Genomic DNA, 20,024 nt, shown 5'->3' with positions numbered 1-20,024 from the left:
TTATAAAACACTGAGACAAAAGTTTTTAGTAATTAAGAGGGATGAGAAATATTACATAATCAAAGATAATATAACATACAGTATAAAAGAAGAGCTGTAACTGATTGGCAATAACCCTAAAAAGTATTACCATGGTCAAGATGAATAAATTCATAAGATTATTAGATAATTTGCATCCTACAGTAACAACAGACTTTGGGGCAAGGAAATACAACACAGTAAAATATATGGTACCCAAAATGTTCACATAGATGACCTACCTTATCATATAGGCGTTAAAATAAGTTCAGTTCGGTCTATTTAAACCAGGGTAAAGGAATAACTCATTTTAGAAACACTTCCATCAAAACTATTAAAATAATTCAAATCTTACATTTATTAATTCAAACCTTCAGAACCTTAAAATTATCCAAAATTACTCAGGCAACTGGAATTTTCTAGATCATCAAGAAAAATACCCACTCAATTTATTAAATAAGCCACAATTCAGCTATACAATGGGATATTATACAGCTGCTTAAAAAAAAAATAAAGAGGCTCTTTAACTCATGATAAAGAAAGACCTTCAAGATACATTGTTATGTGAGAAAAAAGCAAGATATAAAATGAAGGGTATAGTACGCTAACATTTGTGTGCAATAGCAGAAGCAAGAATAAATAATTTGCATTGCCTAAATATGCATAAAACCATCTGGAAAAAGACACAGAAAGCTAGTAACAGTTGCCAGCTGTTTAGGGGTTTTCTGTGTGTGTATGGGTTTTGTCGGGCAAGGAGGGACTGGGCAAATAAATGTAGGATAGGATGAAAGAGAAACTTTTCACTTACTTTTCATACACTTAATTTTAAACCAAGTAAATATTTTAGCTTTTCAAAAAATTAAATATTGATTTGAAAAATACACACACAAAAGAAAAACAAAAGACCTATTCGTGTCATATCGTGGTATAAGTCTGAGAAAAATAAAAACATCATCTTTCTGATTTAGAAAACTATAACTGAGGAAGCATTTCTAGTAGCTTTTAAAAGCCTTCCCCTTAAAAAGAATTAGAAGTGAACACTGATGAAAATAACATACTACAGTGTCTAAAGCTATAAAGTAAGAGAAAAGCAAACTTTGGCTAGTACAGGGAGATAGCCTATGTCTGTAATGAAGGTCAAAGTCTATGATTTCTTTCACAAACTTTCCCTTTGAGTCTTTTGAACTCTTAAACATGACTAATCAAGTAAGCAAGTTTAAAATACAGTTGGCTCTATCGCCTACATTTGTTACTATATATGCAGCAATTCATAATTATCCAAGCTTTTAAAGACAATCACAGGAATGTGCTTATATATTATATATATAAGCACATTTAATTTGCTTGACTTTCATATGTACAATCAAGCTGGAGAAGGACATGCAAAGAGAAGGTTAATCTAAGAGTCAGTAACAGTTTAAATTCAATGTACAACCTAACTTAAGGACTTTAAGTACAACATCTGAGACTCTCCCATATATTATGCATAAGAATTAGATAGGCAAAAAGGGGGGTGGGGATTGCAGATAGGCAAGAACAGTTCTGAAGTTGTTTTTACGATTTACACTTTATAGGGCTTCCCTGGTGGTGCAGTGGTTAAGAACCTGCCTGCCAATGCAGGGGACACGGGTTCGAGCCCTGGTCTGGGAAGATCCCACATGCCATGGAGCAGCTAAGCCCATGAGCCACAACTACTGAGCCTGCACTCTAGAGCCCGTGAGCCACAACTACTGAAGCCTGCATGCCTAGAGCCTGTACTCCACAACAAGAGAAGCCACCACAATGAGAAGCCCACACACCGCAACGAAGAGTAGCCCCCACTCGCCACAACTAGAGAAAGCCTGTGCAGAAACGAAGACCCAACACAGCCAAAAATAAATAAATAAATAATATTTTAAAAAAAGATATGTACAAGCTTCCATGCACCTATTTAAAAAAAAAGATTTACACTTTATTACAATTTCAGAGACTTAAAACTGTAGTGTAAAACATTAATAATGATCTAGTCAGTAATTTGAAAAATAAATTTACTCAACAAAACAAGCTTTATATACTTCCTCAGAAAGCTCAATGTTGCTAGTTTCAAAAGGCAATTTTTATTCTAAATGCATGAGCCAACATTTCTAACTCTGGTTATTATTACTGAAATCGAATGACCATGCATATCTAGATGTTAGACTGCAACCCCTACAAAGGAGTAGGAAACTGACTGTATTTAAAAGGTATATCATATTAGTTTTTTTTTTTTTTTAAGAACTTTACCATTTAATAGATCAAGAACTTGTGGGTAGCAGGGGCAGGGGAGTGGGGAAGATGTGAGGATTTTATATAATAAGAACAGCTCTACTACCAGCTTATAAAAACTAGTAACTGGAGTTCCAGCATTCCTCAGTTTTCAGCAAGTTGGTCAATGAAAATAAAGAGAACCAGGAAAAACCCCAAGCTTCCAAAAACACGAAAGATACTCTTACACCTTTACTATCTGCAAATCTAGGATCAAAGTTGTGACTAAAAAAGTACGCCAGTATAGTACAGAGTAAACATTTTTAATAATGGCACCTAAAGAAGGTTTAGGTCAGTGAGAGACCAAATAAATAATCATGTACTGTATCTTGGTAGGATTTTCACTAGCTTTTATATATATGATAAACTTACCTTGCAGGTCCTGCCTGTCCCCCACCCCCAATACTTCTAATTGTTAGAGAACTGCTGCCTCTTCCCAGGGACAAGCACAGGCGCTACAGCTCAGTCAGTTTAGATTCTCTCCCAGGAATTTAGAATTCCAAACTGAGTCATAAGACTGAGGAGTTCAGGGAAGAGATGAATGGAGTTGAGAGAAGTTCCACTGACTCTTGTTGTTCTCAGAGCTTCCCAGCCTCCTGCTGTTCCTGAAACTTTATTGTTCAATTCTGTTTTGGATTCCATGGGATCCTCTGGTAGCCAATATATTCCTTTTTCCTTAAGCCATAACATTTCATTTACACATCCAATGAAGCACTTATCACTGAATGACTTGTTATAGATTCCTATGTGAGGTATGCTTCACCAATAAACTGTTCATCCTCTAAAGACAAGGGCCATGTATGTCCCTCAGCCTTAGCACAGTACTTAAAATGCAGTGTGCACTCATTCACTGGATGAAATAAACTGAGAAAGGTGAAAAGTGAAAGGATTCTTTCTTAGAATCATATTAATTATTGCTACATTATCAAAATTATTTTAAATACTTTTTCAAAAAGGTAGAAATTGCTAATCTGTGCTATTTAAATTATTTTTAGATGACAACAGTTCTCTTCTTGGCACTTCACTGACCGAAAAAAACATCTACATGACATAGTGAAAAACTTCAGTCAATGCAACCACATTCCTAATATTTTAAATGCCACAAAACACAGGAATTTGCTTCCACCACAACCTCCACCCACAGAAAAGGGGAGTGAGCAAGGGTTTGGGGACAAAAAAAGCATACCAAAGTCAAAACATATTTTTAAAAATAAGAATGTACTTTCCCCACTAATTTTCAAAGCATGTCAAGGCCAGTAAGATGAGCACAGAAGCAGGAAATAATTTCCAGTACATTCACTTAAATAAACAAACAATGTTGTGGTTTTCAAGTGAACCTAAAAAATAGACAGTGCTCATCTTTTAGAGAATACTCAATCCCATCCATCTGGATCTGGTTCACATTTATAGAATACTTCAACAGTCAAACACACATTCTTCTCAAACTTACGTGGAATAATCACCAAGACAGACCACATTCTGGGCCATAAAACACAACAACAAGGAATTCATACATTGTTGTCTGTTCTCAGACAACAATGTAGGAATCAATATAAGAAAGACAGCTGGAAATTTTCAAAACATTTGGGGATTAAATATACTTCTAAATAACACATGGATCAATGAAGTCTCAAAAGAAACTTTAAAACATTTTGAACTAAATGAAAATTAAAACATGGCTTACCAAATTCTGTGGATGCAGCAAAAGCAATGCTTAGAGGGAAATTTATAGCACTGAATGCATGTATGAGAAAAGAAAAAAAGATCTAAAATCAATAACCTAAGCATCTACTTTGGGAAACTAGAAAATGAAGAGCAAATTAAATCCAAAGTAAACAAAAGAAAAGAAGAAAAATAAAATTTATAGCAGAAATCAATGCAATTGAAAACAGGAGGAAAGAAATCAAAAGACAAAAAAGAGATAAGACACAAATTAATAACATCAGGGCCCAGAAGTAGACCCATACAAACATATCCAACTGATCTTTGACAAAGGAGCAAAAACAATTCCGTGGAGAAAGGATAATCTTTCTGAAATACGGACATCCACTTACCAAAAAAAAAAAAAACTAGATACTGATCTTACACATTTCACAAAAATTAGTTCTAAGTTGATCACAGATTTAATTGTCAAGTGTGAATCTAAATAACTTCTAAAAGATAACATAGAAAATGTACATGACCTTGGGTTTCATGATGACTTTTTAGGAACAAGAGCAAAAGCACAACCTGTCAAAGAGAAAACTGATAAATTGGGCTTCATTAAAATTAAAACTTCTGGGGCTTCCCTGGTGGCGCAGCGGTTGAGAGTCCGCCTGCCGATGCAGGGGACACGGGTTCGTGCCCCGGTCCGGGAAGATCCCACATGCCGCGGAGCGGCTGAGCCCGTGAGCCATGGCCGCTGAGCCTGCGCGTCCGGAGCCTGTTGCTCCGCACCGAGAGAGGCCACAACAGTGAGAGGCCCGCGTACCGCAAAAAAAAAAAAAAAAAATTAAAACTTCTGCTCTGCAAAAGAAACTGATAAATGAATGAAAAGCCACAGACTAAATAAAAATATATACAAAATTCATATATGATAAAGGATGTATATCCAAAATAGGCAAAGAACTCTTAAAACTCAATAAGAATAAATTAACAATCCAACTAAAACCTGGGCAAAAAGACTGAACAGACACCTCACCAAAGAAGATACACAGATGGCAAATAAGCATACAAAAAGATACTCAACATCATATGGCATTAGGACTTGCTAATTAAAAGGATGAGCTATGACGATAAACCTATTAGAATAACTAAAATCCAAAATACTGCTAACACCAAATGCTGATGAGAATGTGTAACAACAGGAACTCTCATTTATCCCTGGTAGGAATACAAAATGCAACAGCCAGTTTGGAAGACAGTTTGTCAGTTTCTCACAAAGTTAAACACATGTTTCCCATATGACGCAGCAATCATGCTCCTAGATATTTACCAAAATCAACTGTAAACTTACGTCCATGCACAAACCAGCAAATGAATGTTTATAGCAGCTTTATTTATAACTGCCAAACATTGAAGAAATTGCGATTTCTTTTAATAGGTGAATGGATAAATAAACTGTGGTATATCCACACTAAAATGAAATATTTTTCATCAATAAAAAGTAACAAGATATCAAGCCACATAAAGTCATGGAGGAATCTTAGATGCATATTGCTGAGTGAAAGAAACCAGTCTGTAAATACCACCTACTGCATGGTTCCAACTATGACATTCTGGAAAAGGCAAAACTATAAAGAAGGTAAAATATCAATGGACCCTAGGGTTTCAGCAGGAGAGAGGAGGGATAAATAGGTGGAGGAGAGGGTAGTTTTAGGGCAGTGAAACTATTCTGTGTGATACTGCAATGGTGGGTATATGACATGCATTTGTGAAAACCAAAACTTATATATCTGTACAGACTAAAACCTAGTGTAAACTATGGACTTTAGCTAGTAACAATGTATCAATATTGGTTCATCAATTTTTTTTTTTTTTTTTGCGGTACGCGGGCCTCTCACTGTTGTGGCCTCTCCCGTTGCGGAGCACAGTCTCCGGACGCGCAGGCTCAGCGGCCATGGCTCACGGGCCTAGCCGCTCCGCGGCATGTGGGATCTTCCCAGACCGGGGCACGAACCCATGTCCCCTGCATCAGCAGGCGGACTCTCAACCACTGCGCCACCAGGGAAGCCTGTGGTTCATCAATTTTAACAAATGTATCATACTAATGCAAGGTATTCATAATAGGGGAAAGTGGGGGTGGGGAGAGGGAGACAGGGTAACGTAAACCCTCTACACTTTCCACACGATTTTTCTGTAAATCTAAACCAGCTGAAAAAATAAAGTCTATTAATAAAAAAAAAATACAAGCTAACTATCTATATTAGAAATCAGACTTTCAAACATAAATTTGCACCACAGCCAAGAACAATCAGATAATTGAGGAAACGGGAGCAAAGAAGAGAGCAACTATATGAATATTAATTGAAAATTTTTTTCAATGATGAGAACTTAAAAAAAAATTAGTATCTTCAGATATATTTAATTAGTTATTATTGCAGAAGGAGGGGGGAGGCTGCTCTTAAAATACAGCAACTAGCAAATGCAGAATACTTTGATGGAAAATAAAAAATAACACCTTACCATTAAAAATTCAAAGATAAGTGTCACAATATCTGGTATCCAATAAAAAAGTTACCAAGTATGTGAAAAAGCTCTTACCATGCTAGAGCAAAGATAGAACATGTTAAGTAGAAACACAGAATATACTTTTTTAAATCCAAATTAAACCCCAGAGATGAAAACTATAACATCTGAGATGAAAAAACTAACATCTAAATGGTATTAATGGCAGATTAGACATTGTAGACAAAAAAGATTAGTGACTTTAAAGACGTAGCATTAGCTACTATCTAAAAGAAACAGCGAGAGAATAAGATGGAAAGAAAAAAAAAGAGCTGTACAGTAGTGAAGTCTAGGACAAATTCAAGCAGTCTATATGTGTCTAGCTTTTTTGAAGTCAAGGGTTTTTTTTTGGGGGGGTGGATATTTGGGGAGAAAAAAGACTGAAAATTTTCCAAACTTGATATAAACTTACTATAAACTCACATATCCAAGAAGTTTAAGAAATCCCAACATAAGAAACAATAAGAAAACTAGAGCAAAGCACATCATAATCAGAGTCCTTAAAACCAGTAATAAAGAGAAAAATCTTATAAGTAATCAGAGAAAAAAGACATGTTGTATACAGAAGATTAAAGAAAAGGACAACAGCAAATTTCCTGTCAGCAGTAACTGCAAACCAAAAGATACTGGAGCAACATCTTTACAGAAAGAAGAAAAACAAAAAAACTATCAATCTAGAATTATATATATATCCAGAAAAAATATCTTTCAAGATTCAGGGCAAGATATAGACTTTTTCAGAGATACAAAGCTGAAAGAATTTACCAGCAGCAGACCTGTACTACAAGAGATGTTTGGGGAGGGGTGGGGGGAGAAAGAAAAGAAAGAAAAGGAAGGAAGGAAGGAAGGGAGGGAGGGAGAGGAAAAAATACTCTGAAGAAAACTGATAGCAGAGAGAAGTCTGGATCTAGACAAAGGAATTAAAGGCAACAGAAATGATAACAAGTGGATAAATATAAGAATTTTTTTTCCTTACCATCAAATCTCCTTAAAAGATACTTGAATCATTATGGCAAAATAACAATGTATCAAGGAATTTAAAGGTAAAATGTATGGCAACAATATAGCATAATGGCTTGAAGGGAAGAAATGGAACTGTGCTATTGTAAAGTTCTTATACTAAATGTGAAGTGATATAATAGCCTTTGAAAGTAGACTGTAATAAGTTATATACTGTAAGCTCTAAAGCAACTACAGAAACAAAATAAAGAGTTACAACCAATAAACCAGAAAAGGAGGTTAAAAGAAAATTTAAAAATACTAATCCAATCTAAAGAAAGCCAGAAAGAGGAGGAGGAAAGGAACAAAGAAAATGTGAGACAAACAGAAAACAAGTAGCAAGATGGTAGATTTAAACCCAATCATATCAATAATCATCTAATTAAATGTAAATGGTCTAAACACCCAAAGTAAATACTACCAGACTGGGCTTAAAAAGCAAGACCTAACTATGTGCCGCCTATATGAAACCCATTTTAAGTATAAAGACTCAAAGAGATTAAAAATAAAAGAATGCAAAAACCATTATAACACCAATCAAAAGAAAGCTTCAGTAGCTTTATTAATAACAAAGTTGCTTTCAGAGCAAAGTATATCAGGGACAAAGGGGGTCATTTCATGATGGTCAACTCTTCAACAGGACATAACTGTTGTAAATGTTTATGTACATGATAAACAGGTTCAAAACAAGTGAAGGGAAACTGATAGAACTGCAAAGTGAAACAAATTCGTAATAACAGTGGAAGAATTCAATGCCTTTCTCTCAAAAAATTGATAGAGCAAGTAGACAGAAAATCAGTAAGGAGAGAGACGACTTAAACTACACTACGGACCATCTTGATATAATTAACATTTTCTGAACACTCCACACAACAGTGGAGTACACATTATTTTCAAAGGCATGTGCAATGCCAATTTAGACCATATTCTTATCAATAAAAAGGATCCATGTATTTTCTAACATAATAGAATTAAGTTAGAAATCAGTAACAGAAAGACATCTGGAAAATCCCTAAATCTTTGGACACTAAATTGCATACTTCTAGAAAACCTGTGGGTCAAAGAAATGAGAAGGAAAATTAGAAAGTAATTTAAATTAAATAAAAAATAAAATACAACATGTCCAATATGTGGGATGCCAGTAAAGCAGTATTTACAAGAAAATGTATAGCACTAAATCTCTACATTAGAAAAAGAAAAAGGTCTCAAATCAATTACCTAAGTAGTTACCACCTTAAAAAAGAAAAGCAATTTAAGCCCAATGTAAGCAAAAGGAAATAATAAATATCAGAACAGAAATCAATAAAATAGAAAACAAGAAAAACAACAGAAATCAGTTAAACTTAAATCTGTTAAGAAAATCAATAAAAATAACAAACCTCTAGCCAGACTGATTAGGACAAAAAAAAACCTTATATAATGCCCGCTATTTATTTCCAAATAATACAGGAAAGGCAAAAGTGGGTAGCGATATACAGCAAACAAGACTGGCCATGAGTTGATACCTACTAAAGCTCAGTGACAGGTCCACGTAGATTCATTATCCTATTTTACTTCGTATATGTTTAAAAGTTTCCATAATAAAAATGTTAAAAAAAAAAAAAACCATGAGGTCAATCTATATGTACATAATATAATCTGCCAAGAATATGACCCCTTTCAGGTAAAATGCAGAGATACGTATTCATATACATACTTACAAACAAAAAGGAAGGGAAAGAGACACATCAAAACCTTAAGAGCTTTCTATGGAGCCTAATTGTATTAGGGGATGAGAAGTGTAAAGGGCTGTTTTACCTTTTAACTCCATATAGTGCAGACTGCATGTGTGTGTGTGTGTGTGTGTGTGTGTGTGTGCGCGTGGTGTGTGTGTGTCTAAACAATGAGTATAAATGGGTATCGCTTTTGTACCTAAAAAAAAAAAAAAAAATTTAATGGCTAGTACGGATGATATGAAAACTATATAACTACAGAAGGAAATAAGACAAGTGGCAAATAAAACAGACTTGCTTGCCAATGGAAATCCCCACTATGTCAATTTTTCTTAAATTAATCTACAAATCCAATGCTATTCTGAAGCAAATATGCTTTTGGTGGGAGATGGGGTGGGAGGTAGTCTTGAAAAAATACTAAGCATAGGCACATAAAAATAGCTAGAAAATACTGAAAAGGAGAGTAATGAGGGACTTTAATCAAACTATGTCATAATTATAAAGCTACACTAATTAAAAATTCAGTATACTGGCAAAGAAATAAACAAAAAATAAGAGAATGTAGAAATGGATCTAAGTACATCTGGTAAGACAGCGTTTCAAATAGATGGGAGAAAATCAATTGCTCAATAAATGACATCGTTTGTAAAAAGGTAGCACTGGCTTTCTACTACCCTTGTTTTCCAAAATCACTCCAGAAAGATCAAAGATAACACGTACAAAATAAGACCATAGAAGTACTAGGAAAATGTGAGTAAATATTTTTGCAGTTCTCAACTAGGACAGTATTAAATAAGAACTTGATATACTAGAAAGATTATCATATTTAACTACACAAAATTTAAAACTTATGCAATGACCAAAAATACTCGTCGAAAAATAAAATGATGACTGCCAAAAAATACTGTAAAATTACTATCCCTAAAGAGTTCTTTAAGTCACTAAGAAAAAACAACCCAATAGAAAAATGGTCTAAAGACAAGAATAGGCATTTCACAGAAGGAATATAAATGACCAACAGACATGAAAAAATATTTAACTTCACTAAAAACTACAAATCAAACAATGAGATTTTTTTGACCAGTGAAACTGTCAGAAGCAAAAAAAGATTTTTAAATTCTAGTGTTGATGTGACTATACAGAGTTTGGTAACACCTGTTTTGTAAGATAATTCAGCAGTATCTATTACTATTTTTTAATACTCATGCTCTCTGACTTCACTGCTTTGAATTTACTCTATAGAAATACTTGGAAAGGATACAAAGAAATAGGTATTTGAATGTTCATTACAGCACTGTTTCTAAAAATACACTGTTTATAAAAATACCCATTGTTATGGGTTGAATTGTGTCTCCCTAAAAAATACATTTAAGTCCTATACAAAAAGAAGACAGAGAAACAGACAAGTAGAAAACATCCTGTGATGATTACATAGGTAGAGACTGGAGTGATGAATCTATAAGCTGAAGAATATCAAGGATGGTCAGCAGATGCCAGAAGCTAGAAGATGCATGAGACAGATTCTCTTTCAGTGCCGCCAAAAGGAACCAACCCTACCAACACCTTGATTTTGGACTTCCAGCCTCTAGAAATGAGAGAGATTAAATTTGTTTTTAAGGCCACACAGTTTGTGGTACCTTGTTAAACTAGCCCTAGGAAACTATTAGAGGTTAATAAGCTATAAGAAATACATAAAATATAGGATGTAGTAATGAAAAGGATGCACCAGATATAAATGAACATGGAAATGTTTGAAAGATATACAATATGAGTGAAAAAGTTAAGTTGCAGAATACCACTTCTCTGGTAATTTAAAGAGAACATCTTTCTCCCCCTTCAACTCCTCACTGAAACCCATCCTTTTCAAATGTTGGTCAAGTCAAATATGGACTAGACTGCCTCCCTCTGTAATCTTCACGTGCACTGACACCTTCACGGATCTAACTCCACTCCTAAGGCCTCGACAACCAACACTGTAAAAAGGATTCCAACAGCTCTAATCCTACAATTTAGCCATTTCCACAAGGAGGTTCTGTTGTCATCTTGAATTCACAAAGCCAACCAAGTACTGACATTTTTTTCTTCACAATGTTTCTAGAATAGAGCCTTGGAATGGCAACTAGATTTCATCAACTGTGAACATGGACTGATTGGTAGTGGCTGTGTGTAGGACAAAGTAGGAAAAAATGCTGTTAGTGATAAGTGGTGTCTGCCATGAGAGCAAAGGCCAAGGATTTACTATCCTTCATAATCCTTTTTCCGTACCAGATGCTGCTACAATTCAGGTTCCCTAGCCAGGCCAGGTCTGGTCTGCTAAGATAATGAATAAGAAATTGTTTAGTAAACTTTAAAGTGTTAATTATTCTTATTACGAATAATAATTTCCAGTTTTCCCCATTCCTAGATCCTTCCTATCTTGACATTTTTTGAATCAAAATCTTTGTGACTTCTCCCTACTTAGGGACTAAAGCTCAATCCCTAGGTTTGACGTTCAAGGTCTTCTAAAATCTGGCCTCAATTTATCTTTTGAACTTATCATTCACTATCTCCTCAAGCAAATACCATTCTCAGTTCTAGCCAAGTCAGTCTATTCAGTGTTGCAGAACACTCCATGAAAATTTTCTACTCCTAAGTTGCTCACACATTTTCCTACACTTGAACTGGGCTACTTCCTTATTGACATAAATTCTGTAGGCCATTTAAGGTTCTCAAGCTCAAACCCCACAATGATGTATTAAAACCCACAGTGATACACCTATCTCTCCTATTATTCAAAACTTTATTATATGCTGGCTTGTAAAACTATCTTTACATGGATAATTTTTGTCTTCCCTGGCTTAGTGAACAACTGAGGGGTAAGGACTAAATCTTCCCTACCCTTTCCATGCAGTCCAAGATACCGGGAAGGTGTTATGTACTCAGCAAATCCTCAATTCTTGATCATGACTATATTTTATTAATAAGAATAGAGGAAATCATTTGATTAGCTTCATGCACTGCATACAAATCAATAAGCTCCTTTACTACTATGAATATTTCTTAGGTATTTAGGTATCCTCTGATATTTTTATGGCAACAAAAGTATTCACCTTACTGGAGGGAGAATTTCACTTAAAATTTTTTATTTTGGAACCAAAAAGAATGATAAACAACTTCACCTCTATTTTAATACTTAAAAACACTAGATAATTTGAGCTTCTCCAAGTTTAATATGAAAGTTTAACTTTAAAATCAAACTTTAAAATATTTCATTGTCCTAAAGTTACTGTGTATTTGTCTGATGATAATTTCGATCTCCTCATATTTTTAACAGCATTTTATATTCAGATGTCTTTCGCATTTCCTTTTGTTTCAATTTATCTGATCTTTAATGAGTACTCCTTTTATAGAGACAGATTTCTATAGTAATCTTCAGGTCAAGTAAAAAATAAGTTAAAAAGCCAAATCATCATGGCAGAGGAACCAAGGACATAGAGAACAATTAAACTAACAGATAGTCATAGTAATTGAAATATGAAGTTACTACAAATCTTTCATTTGATTTTATTTTCTAAAGGGAGTTCTTCTAGATTCACCTCTTCAACATTACACCAGTTATTTGGTTTCTTTAAAAAAAAAGGGTAATAGGGACTTCCCTGGTGGTCCAGTGGTTAAGACGCCATGCTCCGTACAGGGGGCGCGGGTTCCATCCTGGTCAGGGAACTAGATTCCGCATGCCGCAAGTGAAAATCCCGCATGCTGCAACTAAGCCCCGGCGCAGCGAAATAAATAAATAATTTTTTTTTAATATGCTTTTCTAAATAAATAAGGAGTCATAAAGTCCTTTACAACACATTAACTCCAAAGGGAAACTGATGTTTTCTAATAATTCCACTCTCTTATATTAACACTATAGTGATGTAATCCTCTATTTCCAAGAATACTGATAGATACAATAAAGAAAAACAATACATTTTTGTTACACTACATTTATGAATATAGTTAAATATGCCAAATGTCTTCTAATTAGTAAACAATACTTTAAAAAATACTAGATTGTTCAGTTATACAGCAATAAGAATTTTATTTACAGTTAACAATATATATTAGATTACTCTGGAGAAGAGTGTATAAACTTGTTTTGCTTCCAGAACCTTTACAATGAAAGTGAACTCTATTAATAATGCTGAGTTCTTATCTGTTGGATCAAAGCTATGACTCTCAGACAGAATAATTTATAATGAAGCTGAACTCCATCTGCTCTTCTAAACCTCAACTTTTAATCATTCTAAAATAACCAAGTCAGTTCACTATAACTACTGAGTCTAACACTTAAAACTAAAAACTTAAAAAAAAAAAACTTATTTTTAACCTTAGATAATAAGCAATAAAAGGTAACACCAAACTATCATATCACTAATAAAGTTTCATGCAAGAAATGAGGTTCTAGACGGAACTGGTTAACAAAAGAGGAACTCTTTAAAATAACTCCATCTTAATTAAAAGGCATACTTATAATAAGCCAAAAATTCCTTGTAATTAGAATAAATAATTAATAATTCAAAGTTAGTGAGAGCTGATTATTCTATTACTAATGCTTTTTAATTCTGTTTACCCTGGTTTTTCTATGGTAAAATATCTATCAAATTATGATGCTAAGAAAAAGGTGAGTTAGAAATGGGAATCTGCAGTGAAATGACTGTAGATTATCTACCTTGCACTTAAATATATACTATCTTTGTCTCCACTGAGCAAAACACACATATTCCAAGGTTAACAGAAGCTCTGTTCTTTCCCTGCTAGAGTCCCTGGCAACTAGAACATTTAGAGTGGTAGAACATTAAAGGTGGAAAGACTGTGGTGTTACCTGTCCAACCACTCCTTTTCAGACCAGGAAAGTGAGGTTCAGGAAGGTAGATACCTGTTCACATTCACAATTAATTGGTGGCAGAGCATGGACTAAAACCCAGGAACTCCTAACTCTTATACCAGTATCCCTTTTTTCCTTTCCGGTCAGCAGCCAGAGGGGCTTAGGCTGCCCAGAAATTCCCCAAAGAGATTTGTTCCAGCTGCTGCTTAACTCTTAATTTACATACTCTATAATGTACTGACTTTAAGCCAAAATGTTAGAATTAATTTACCTAAATCAAAACAAATACAATATACAGTTCAAGATTTTACTTTAAAACCTCTCTGCCAGTAACAAGAAATCTAAACCAAGTAGTGAATAGTATTAATGACAACATTCTTTCACATGCTTCTCCAACTCCCAGAACACTTTGTAAGTGGCCGGCGTTCTAACAGCTTTACACACATTATCGCATTATTCTCTGAAATCCTTGACTAAGTCCATTTTACAAATCTAGACACTAAGGCTCATACTTGTTAAGAAATATGACTATACTATAGAGCTAAGAATAATAAAAAAAAAGGATATATAAACCCAGATCTGCTGGATTCTTCTAAATCTCCTGTGCTTATAGTTCACCCCGTATGACACTCACTTTTGTACTCACCTTTTCCCTCTTCACTAGCCTAGGTTGCCTTCATGTCTTTGTCTATTCCAAATCCTGTGAATTTTTACCTTTTTTTTTCTCCTTAAATATCACTCAAGGTGAAATACATTCCCAGCACTAACTTCCCTCCGGGACCGCCTCAATTTAGGGCTTCATCAAGACAATCATCCCTCATAGGCACCTCTCTCTCTAAACCTATTTAAGAATTTAGCACAGAAACAAATGTTGGACAGCTACTGCTACCAACTACATTAGTTCAGCACAAGAATTAAACCACTTTGTTCTCCTAATAAATGAAGACTGAAGTCCAGATACCATCTGTATTAGAAACTGAAGGTTTTAACAACCTGATCAAGCAATGAGAAATGCTGAATGAATTCCTAAGGAGTAAACAAGTTAGCTATTATAAGTATGCAATCAGTAAGTATTCAGTGATCTGTATGCTGGTTATTATAAAAATTATAGAAGACTATGTAGGCATAAGGTCTAATCTCCCAGAATTGTATATAGGGTGAGAAAACAAACAAAAAACTAAAGACTTTAAGCAAGTTTAAAACAAGTGCTGAGGAACTAAAGAAAATAAAAATTAAACTTAGTTAATAAAAATGCCTTCTTAAATATCACTAAATCCTGAAACAAACCAAATGAGTATGCAGGGAATGGTAATAGTTAACATTTCTAACCCCAATCCATCTGGACCAGAGGGATAGTATAAGGTTTTGTTTTCTCCCAATCCTTAATTTCTTACTTATTCAGGAATGTATATATTTAACTTTTCTTGGCAAGATGGATATACTCTTTACAGAAAATAAGTTAAATCACACACATGAAAGGCAACAGAACTAACTACAAAACTAGACCTAGTAATCTTGTTTCTAACCCTTATTAATTGTTCTAAGAAAATACCACCAGCTAATAAATTGCAACAGAACTATTAACTTTATGTAAAATTACATAACATATATTTACATATAACTTTAAATGAACCTCAACTTTTTCAAAATCTATTTTTAAAAACTGTGGTAAAACTATAGCTTTACTGAAAATTCACCTCCTCCATGAAAACAATCAGCAACCTAGAGTTTCATTAACATCTAGGCATATTTACATCTAGTGACACATGCCTGTTTCTGCATACTTTTTCTGCTGGTGGTTTTATACCTGACTTTTCCCCAGTTCCCTTCCTTCATGCCCTCTACCTAAGGGGGATGAAATCCTACTGGAGTCTTTTGCTCCTTTATTCCACTAGCACTGCTTTAATTCACACCGTCATCATATTTCATGCAGGTGATTGTAAACACGTATCTGATCTCCTTTGCCTCCAATCTAACAACCCTCAATCCACCTTCTATAATAGAGTGCCTCTACCTTTCTCCCCAAACTTTCTAAAAGTCAAATCTGATCTTGTGGTACCCCACTAACTAGTGCAATACTTCCTCAACTGCATCTCTTACACCTATGAAATACACATTGTTATCTGAAGGGGTTAGAGAAATGCTGTCCTGAAAGAGTTTATGGACCAAAGATTGAGGGAAAACCTATTAACATTTCCAAAGTGCTTCAGAATTACCCTATTAGAAAACAGTGGATTTTAGCAGTGGTTCTCAAACTGTGATATAAGTTGGAGACTTCTATTAAGCTTGCTAAAAATAGAAATGTCCAAGTTACACCTCAGACTCAATGAATTTGAATATTATCTAGGAATTTGGCCTAGCCATATGCATTTGTAATAATCTCCCTAATGATTCCAATGTATACCTAAACTTGAGACCCCTTCTTGCTCCATAACATACTATTAGGAGGTCCCCTGACTTCCCAAGCTGTTTCATACCTCTCATCAATCTGGGGGGTAGTTGGCCCTCCAAATCTCTGGACATGGAGGGCTGACTGCAAGGGACTTGAGCACCCGATGACGACTATACCTACTAATCTTCAATGTTCAGGTACTGACCATTCTAAAAAGCGTTTACTCATCCTCTCTTCTGATCTCCTAAACTTTTATAAAAATAATAGCATCTACACATATAGTCCTTCTAATCCACACAACCACCCCAAGAGATAGTATCCTTATTTTAGAAAAGAGAAAACCAATGCTAGGACAGGGGGCTTAAGAAACTTGTCCAAAGTGACCATATGAGTTTAAACCCTGATCTGCTGATTACAAAGCCAGGATACAGGATTTTCCATTGTGACATGCAGCCTCTTGCACATCACTCTGAAGTATTGACATACTCATCAGTTTACACATTTGTTTCTCTTTTTAGATACAGTAAGCTCCCTTAGTGCAGGCATCAACCCTGATTTTGACCTCAACATTTAGCTACTCAATACATATTTGCTGAGTGAAAGAAGGAATGAAACTCCTTGAGAGCTGGAACTACAACTACACCTGTTTCATTTCCTGAATTCTTAGATAGAGTTCTGAATACATCTTGCTAAACAAATTTGGTTTGACCTATAAATCTCATTGCTTCATTTTTTTTTTTAATGAGACCATGTATTTCAGTATTGTACAAAAAACTGCATAGTCAGCAAAGGAAAAAAAAAAGGACTGTTCCAGAAAATTAACATATCATTCTTTACTCTGTAATTGGAGACTTCAAATATTAAAGTTAATCTCCACAACCATTTCACACCACAAGAGCAGGTAACTACAACAGTGTGGTTTTAAATGACAGAAATTCATTCTCTATCTATCGCTGTATTCTTCCACATCAGTCATTTTTTTGAAACCAGTAAACATTACAGGTAAGCACAGAGCAATTAGTCAGTATACTTGGGTATAAATGTAATGTCCTTCCTGCTTAAAGTTAATGCGTCTGGTAGGTTACACACGGTACAACTACTTGCTTTCTGATACAGATTACACAACAAAAGTGGTAAACCCACAAACTTTAAATAATGTCATTTTTAAAGTACTGAAGATTTTCCTAAGTTGAAAATATTCAAAAATTAGTGCTGCTTTAAGAGTCTTACACTTTAATTATATCAGTTTCTGATGAAAAATAGAAGTTACTATTCCTTTCATACCACTTTTAAATAAGTCAATAACAAGTAAGAAAAAAAACTCTTCTAAAACAACATGATGTAGTGGAAAGTACAACAGAGTAGGCATCAGGAGTCCTGGTTTTCTAGTTCTGGTTACATTACTAAATTGCTGGGTGACTTCGGGCTCACTGGCTCAGTTTTCTTATTGGTTTAAACAGTGTGTGTGGGGAGTAAAGGGCTTGACTGCCCTTACAGTTGTTTCCCCCAGTTCTCATTTTAAGCCACCCCCCTCATTTTATTCTTCTAATCAGGTCTAACTTCTGAAATCTGAAACACATCTGAACTGAATGTAATGATTCAATCTCCTACTGGATGGCACAGGATACAAAGGGTAAACTCCTAGAAAATTAACAATTAATCTGGTAACTTCCCAGAACCTGTCTAATCCCAACTTCTCAAACAAGCAGGTGGAGTCTGGTTTGACACACTTAGCACTACTAAGAAAAGCTGTAAAAGGTACAGCCCTGTTGGCATTTCACTCGGTGCTTCCCGGGTTCCAGTGGCACATACTCCGCAGGTGTTAAGCAGTAAAGGGGGGAGAAAGGGACCCAAACAGCGTTCCAACAAACTCAACCACAGTTCAACCCAGCCAGCGCAGTAAGATGCAGCCTAACGAGGCCTACCCCGCAGAGCAGAACCTCCCCACCCGCAGAAGTGCCAGCGGCCCGTGTAATGAACGCTTCCGTCAACAACACACATTCCCCTTCCCACAGCAGAGCTGCTCGCTCCCAACCGGCCATCGGGGCTTGGACCAGGCCGCACTGCACCAACCTAAGAACCATTCTCAGACCCCCAAAGGCCAAGAACTGCTGGAGACTGCGGTTCCTCTGCGCTTGGTGTGGGAGAGCAACATCTCCCACCTATGGAAAGAAAGAAAAAGAAAACAACAACAAAAACCCCAAAATCAAAAAACAGTGGAGAGGAGAGAAAAACCAGGCCTGGGCGAGACCGCTGGAGAAATAAACCTCGTTTCTCTGCAATGGGGAGCAGTAGCATTTCCTGCCCTCATTCTGAACAGACGCACTCGACTTCATTCCTCAAAGGAATGAAGATCCTCAAAGGAGATTAAAAAACCACCTTATGGTCCGATTCATTCATATTTGGGCCTCGGTCCCCGACCGACCCACTCCTGAAACCTCTGGCATTGTGAAGGAAGGCGCCCCCAGATCGGCTGTAGGTGGAGAAGCGAGGGCCAGTCCAGGGGCCCAGTTACTAAGATCAAGCATCTCGGGCAAGAAGAAAATCCCCGTGAGGCCTGACAGTAAAGTCTGAATCAGCAGCAAGGGCACGGACCCGGGTCCGACCGAGCAGGGCTCCAGGGCAGGCCTGCGGAGGTGACACTTCCCTGCGTGCTCCCCGGGCAGGTCCGGGAGGCGGCGTCCGGCCGCGCCGGCCCGCACCCAGGAAGCCGGGCCGGAGGGCCGACGCGGGGCCGGAGGGCCGACGCGGGGCCGGGGCCGACGGGAGGCCTGGCCGGCAGCACCACCGCCCACCCGCGCCGCTCCCGCCTCCTTCCCCACTCCCACTTCCCGGCCCTCCAGCCCGGGCCCGTGAGGTAAGGTCGGGGGCGGCGACGCGGGTCTCGTCCACTGACCACACATTTCTTGCCCAGGAAGGTGAAGAGGGACTCGTTCTCCTGCGGGGTGAGCAGCAGGGACCCCACGTTAGTGACCCTCCGCGGCGGCGGCGGCTGCTGCTGGCCGGAGCTCATGGTTTCGCCGGCGGGGTAGGGAGGCCAGGGCAGTCTCCTCCAGCGAGTGGGCGAGCGCTCGTCCCCTTTCTCGGTGACAGGGGCGGGAGGAGGGTAATCAGAGGCGCAGCATCTCGCAGCTCCGCCGGCGCGGGGAGGAGGCCACGGGAAGGAGGAGTCGACGGCGGGCCGCGCTGAGAAAGGGAACCTCCCAGCTCCGGTCGGCCCAGGCTCTGGCCGGAGGCTCGTTGTCTTCGCACTCCGGCGACTGCGCTAAACTCCCAACTCCTCCTCCAACCCTCCTTCCGCGGCGGCGGCGGCGGCGGCAGCGGCGGCAGCGGCGGCGGCCGCACAATTCAACATGGCAGCGGGGACGGGCGAGACCACAGGACGCAAGACGCGGGGGAGCGCGCCGGAAACGCGCGTCTGCGGCCCCGGGAGGACCCCCCCCCCCCACGTCGCGGCTGGCTTCGCCGCGCCGGACCGAGGCCACACCCCCTTCCGGCCGAGGGGCGGCCGGATGCGGGGCTGCGGGTCAGGCGCGGGCTCCCGGGTTTGGGCTTCTTTCTCGGG

The 20,024-nt window shown here is 37.5% G+C and overlaps 1 protein-coding gene across 2 annotated transcripts in view; it reads right to left on the bottom strand.

Moving 5' to 3' along the window:
- The window catches only part of WASL (WASP like actin nucleation promoting factor), a 71,091-nt gene extending 51,273 nt beyond the window's left edge, over positions 1 to 19,818 (bottom strand). Inside the window, exon 1 of one of the 2 annotated variants that reach the window (XM_027102058.1) lies at positions 19,356 to 19,818. In XM_027102058.1, the coding sequence (XP_026957859.1) occupies positions 19,356 to 19,472 (117 nt within the window). In that variant the 5' untranslated portion in view covers positions 19,473 to 19,818. The remainder of the gene's footprint in view (positions 1 to 19,355) is intronic. The other variant, XM_027102059.1, reaches the window with a different exon arrangement.
- Positions 19,819 to 20,024: the final 206 nt, after the last annotated feature.

Source organism: Aethalodelphis obliquidens, unplaced genomic scaffold (genome assembly GCF_003676395.1).
Source record: "Aethalodelphis obliquidens isolate GAN/ISIS:26980383/991018 unplaced genomic scaffold, ASM367639v1 scaffold5, whole genome shotgun sequence".
In the NCBI taxonomy this organism is placed as follows: domain Eukaryota; kingdom Metazoa; phylum Chordata; class Mammalia; order Artiodactyla; family Delphinidae; genus Aethalodelphis; species Aethalodelphis obliquidens.
This window is presented reverse-complemented; position numbering and strand designations above follow the sequence as displayed.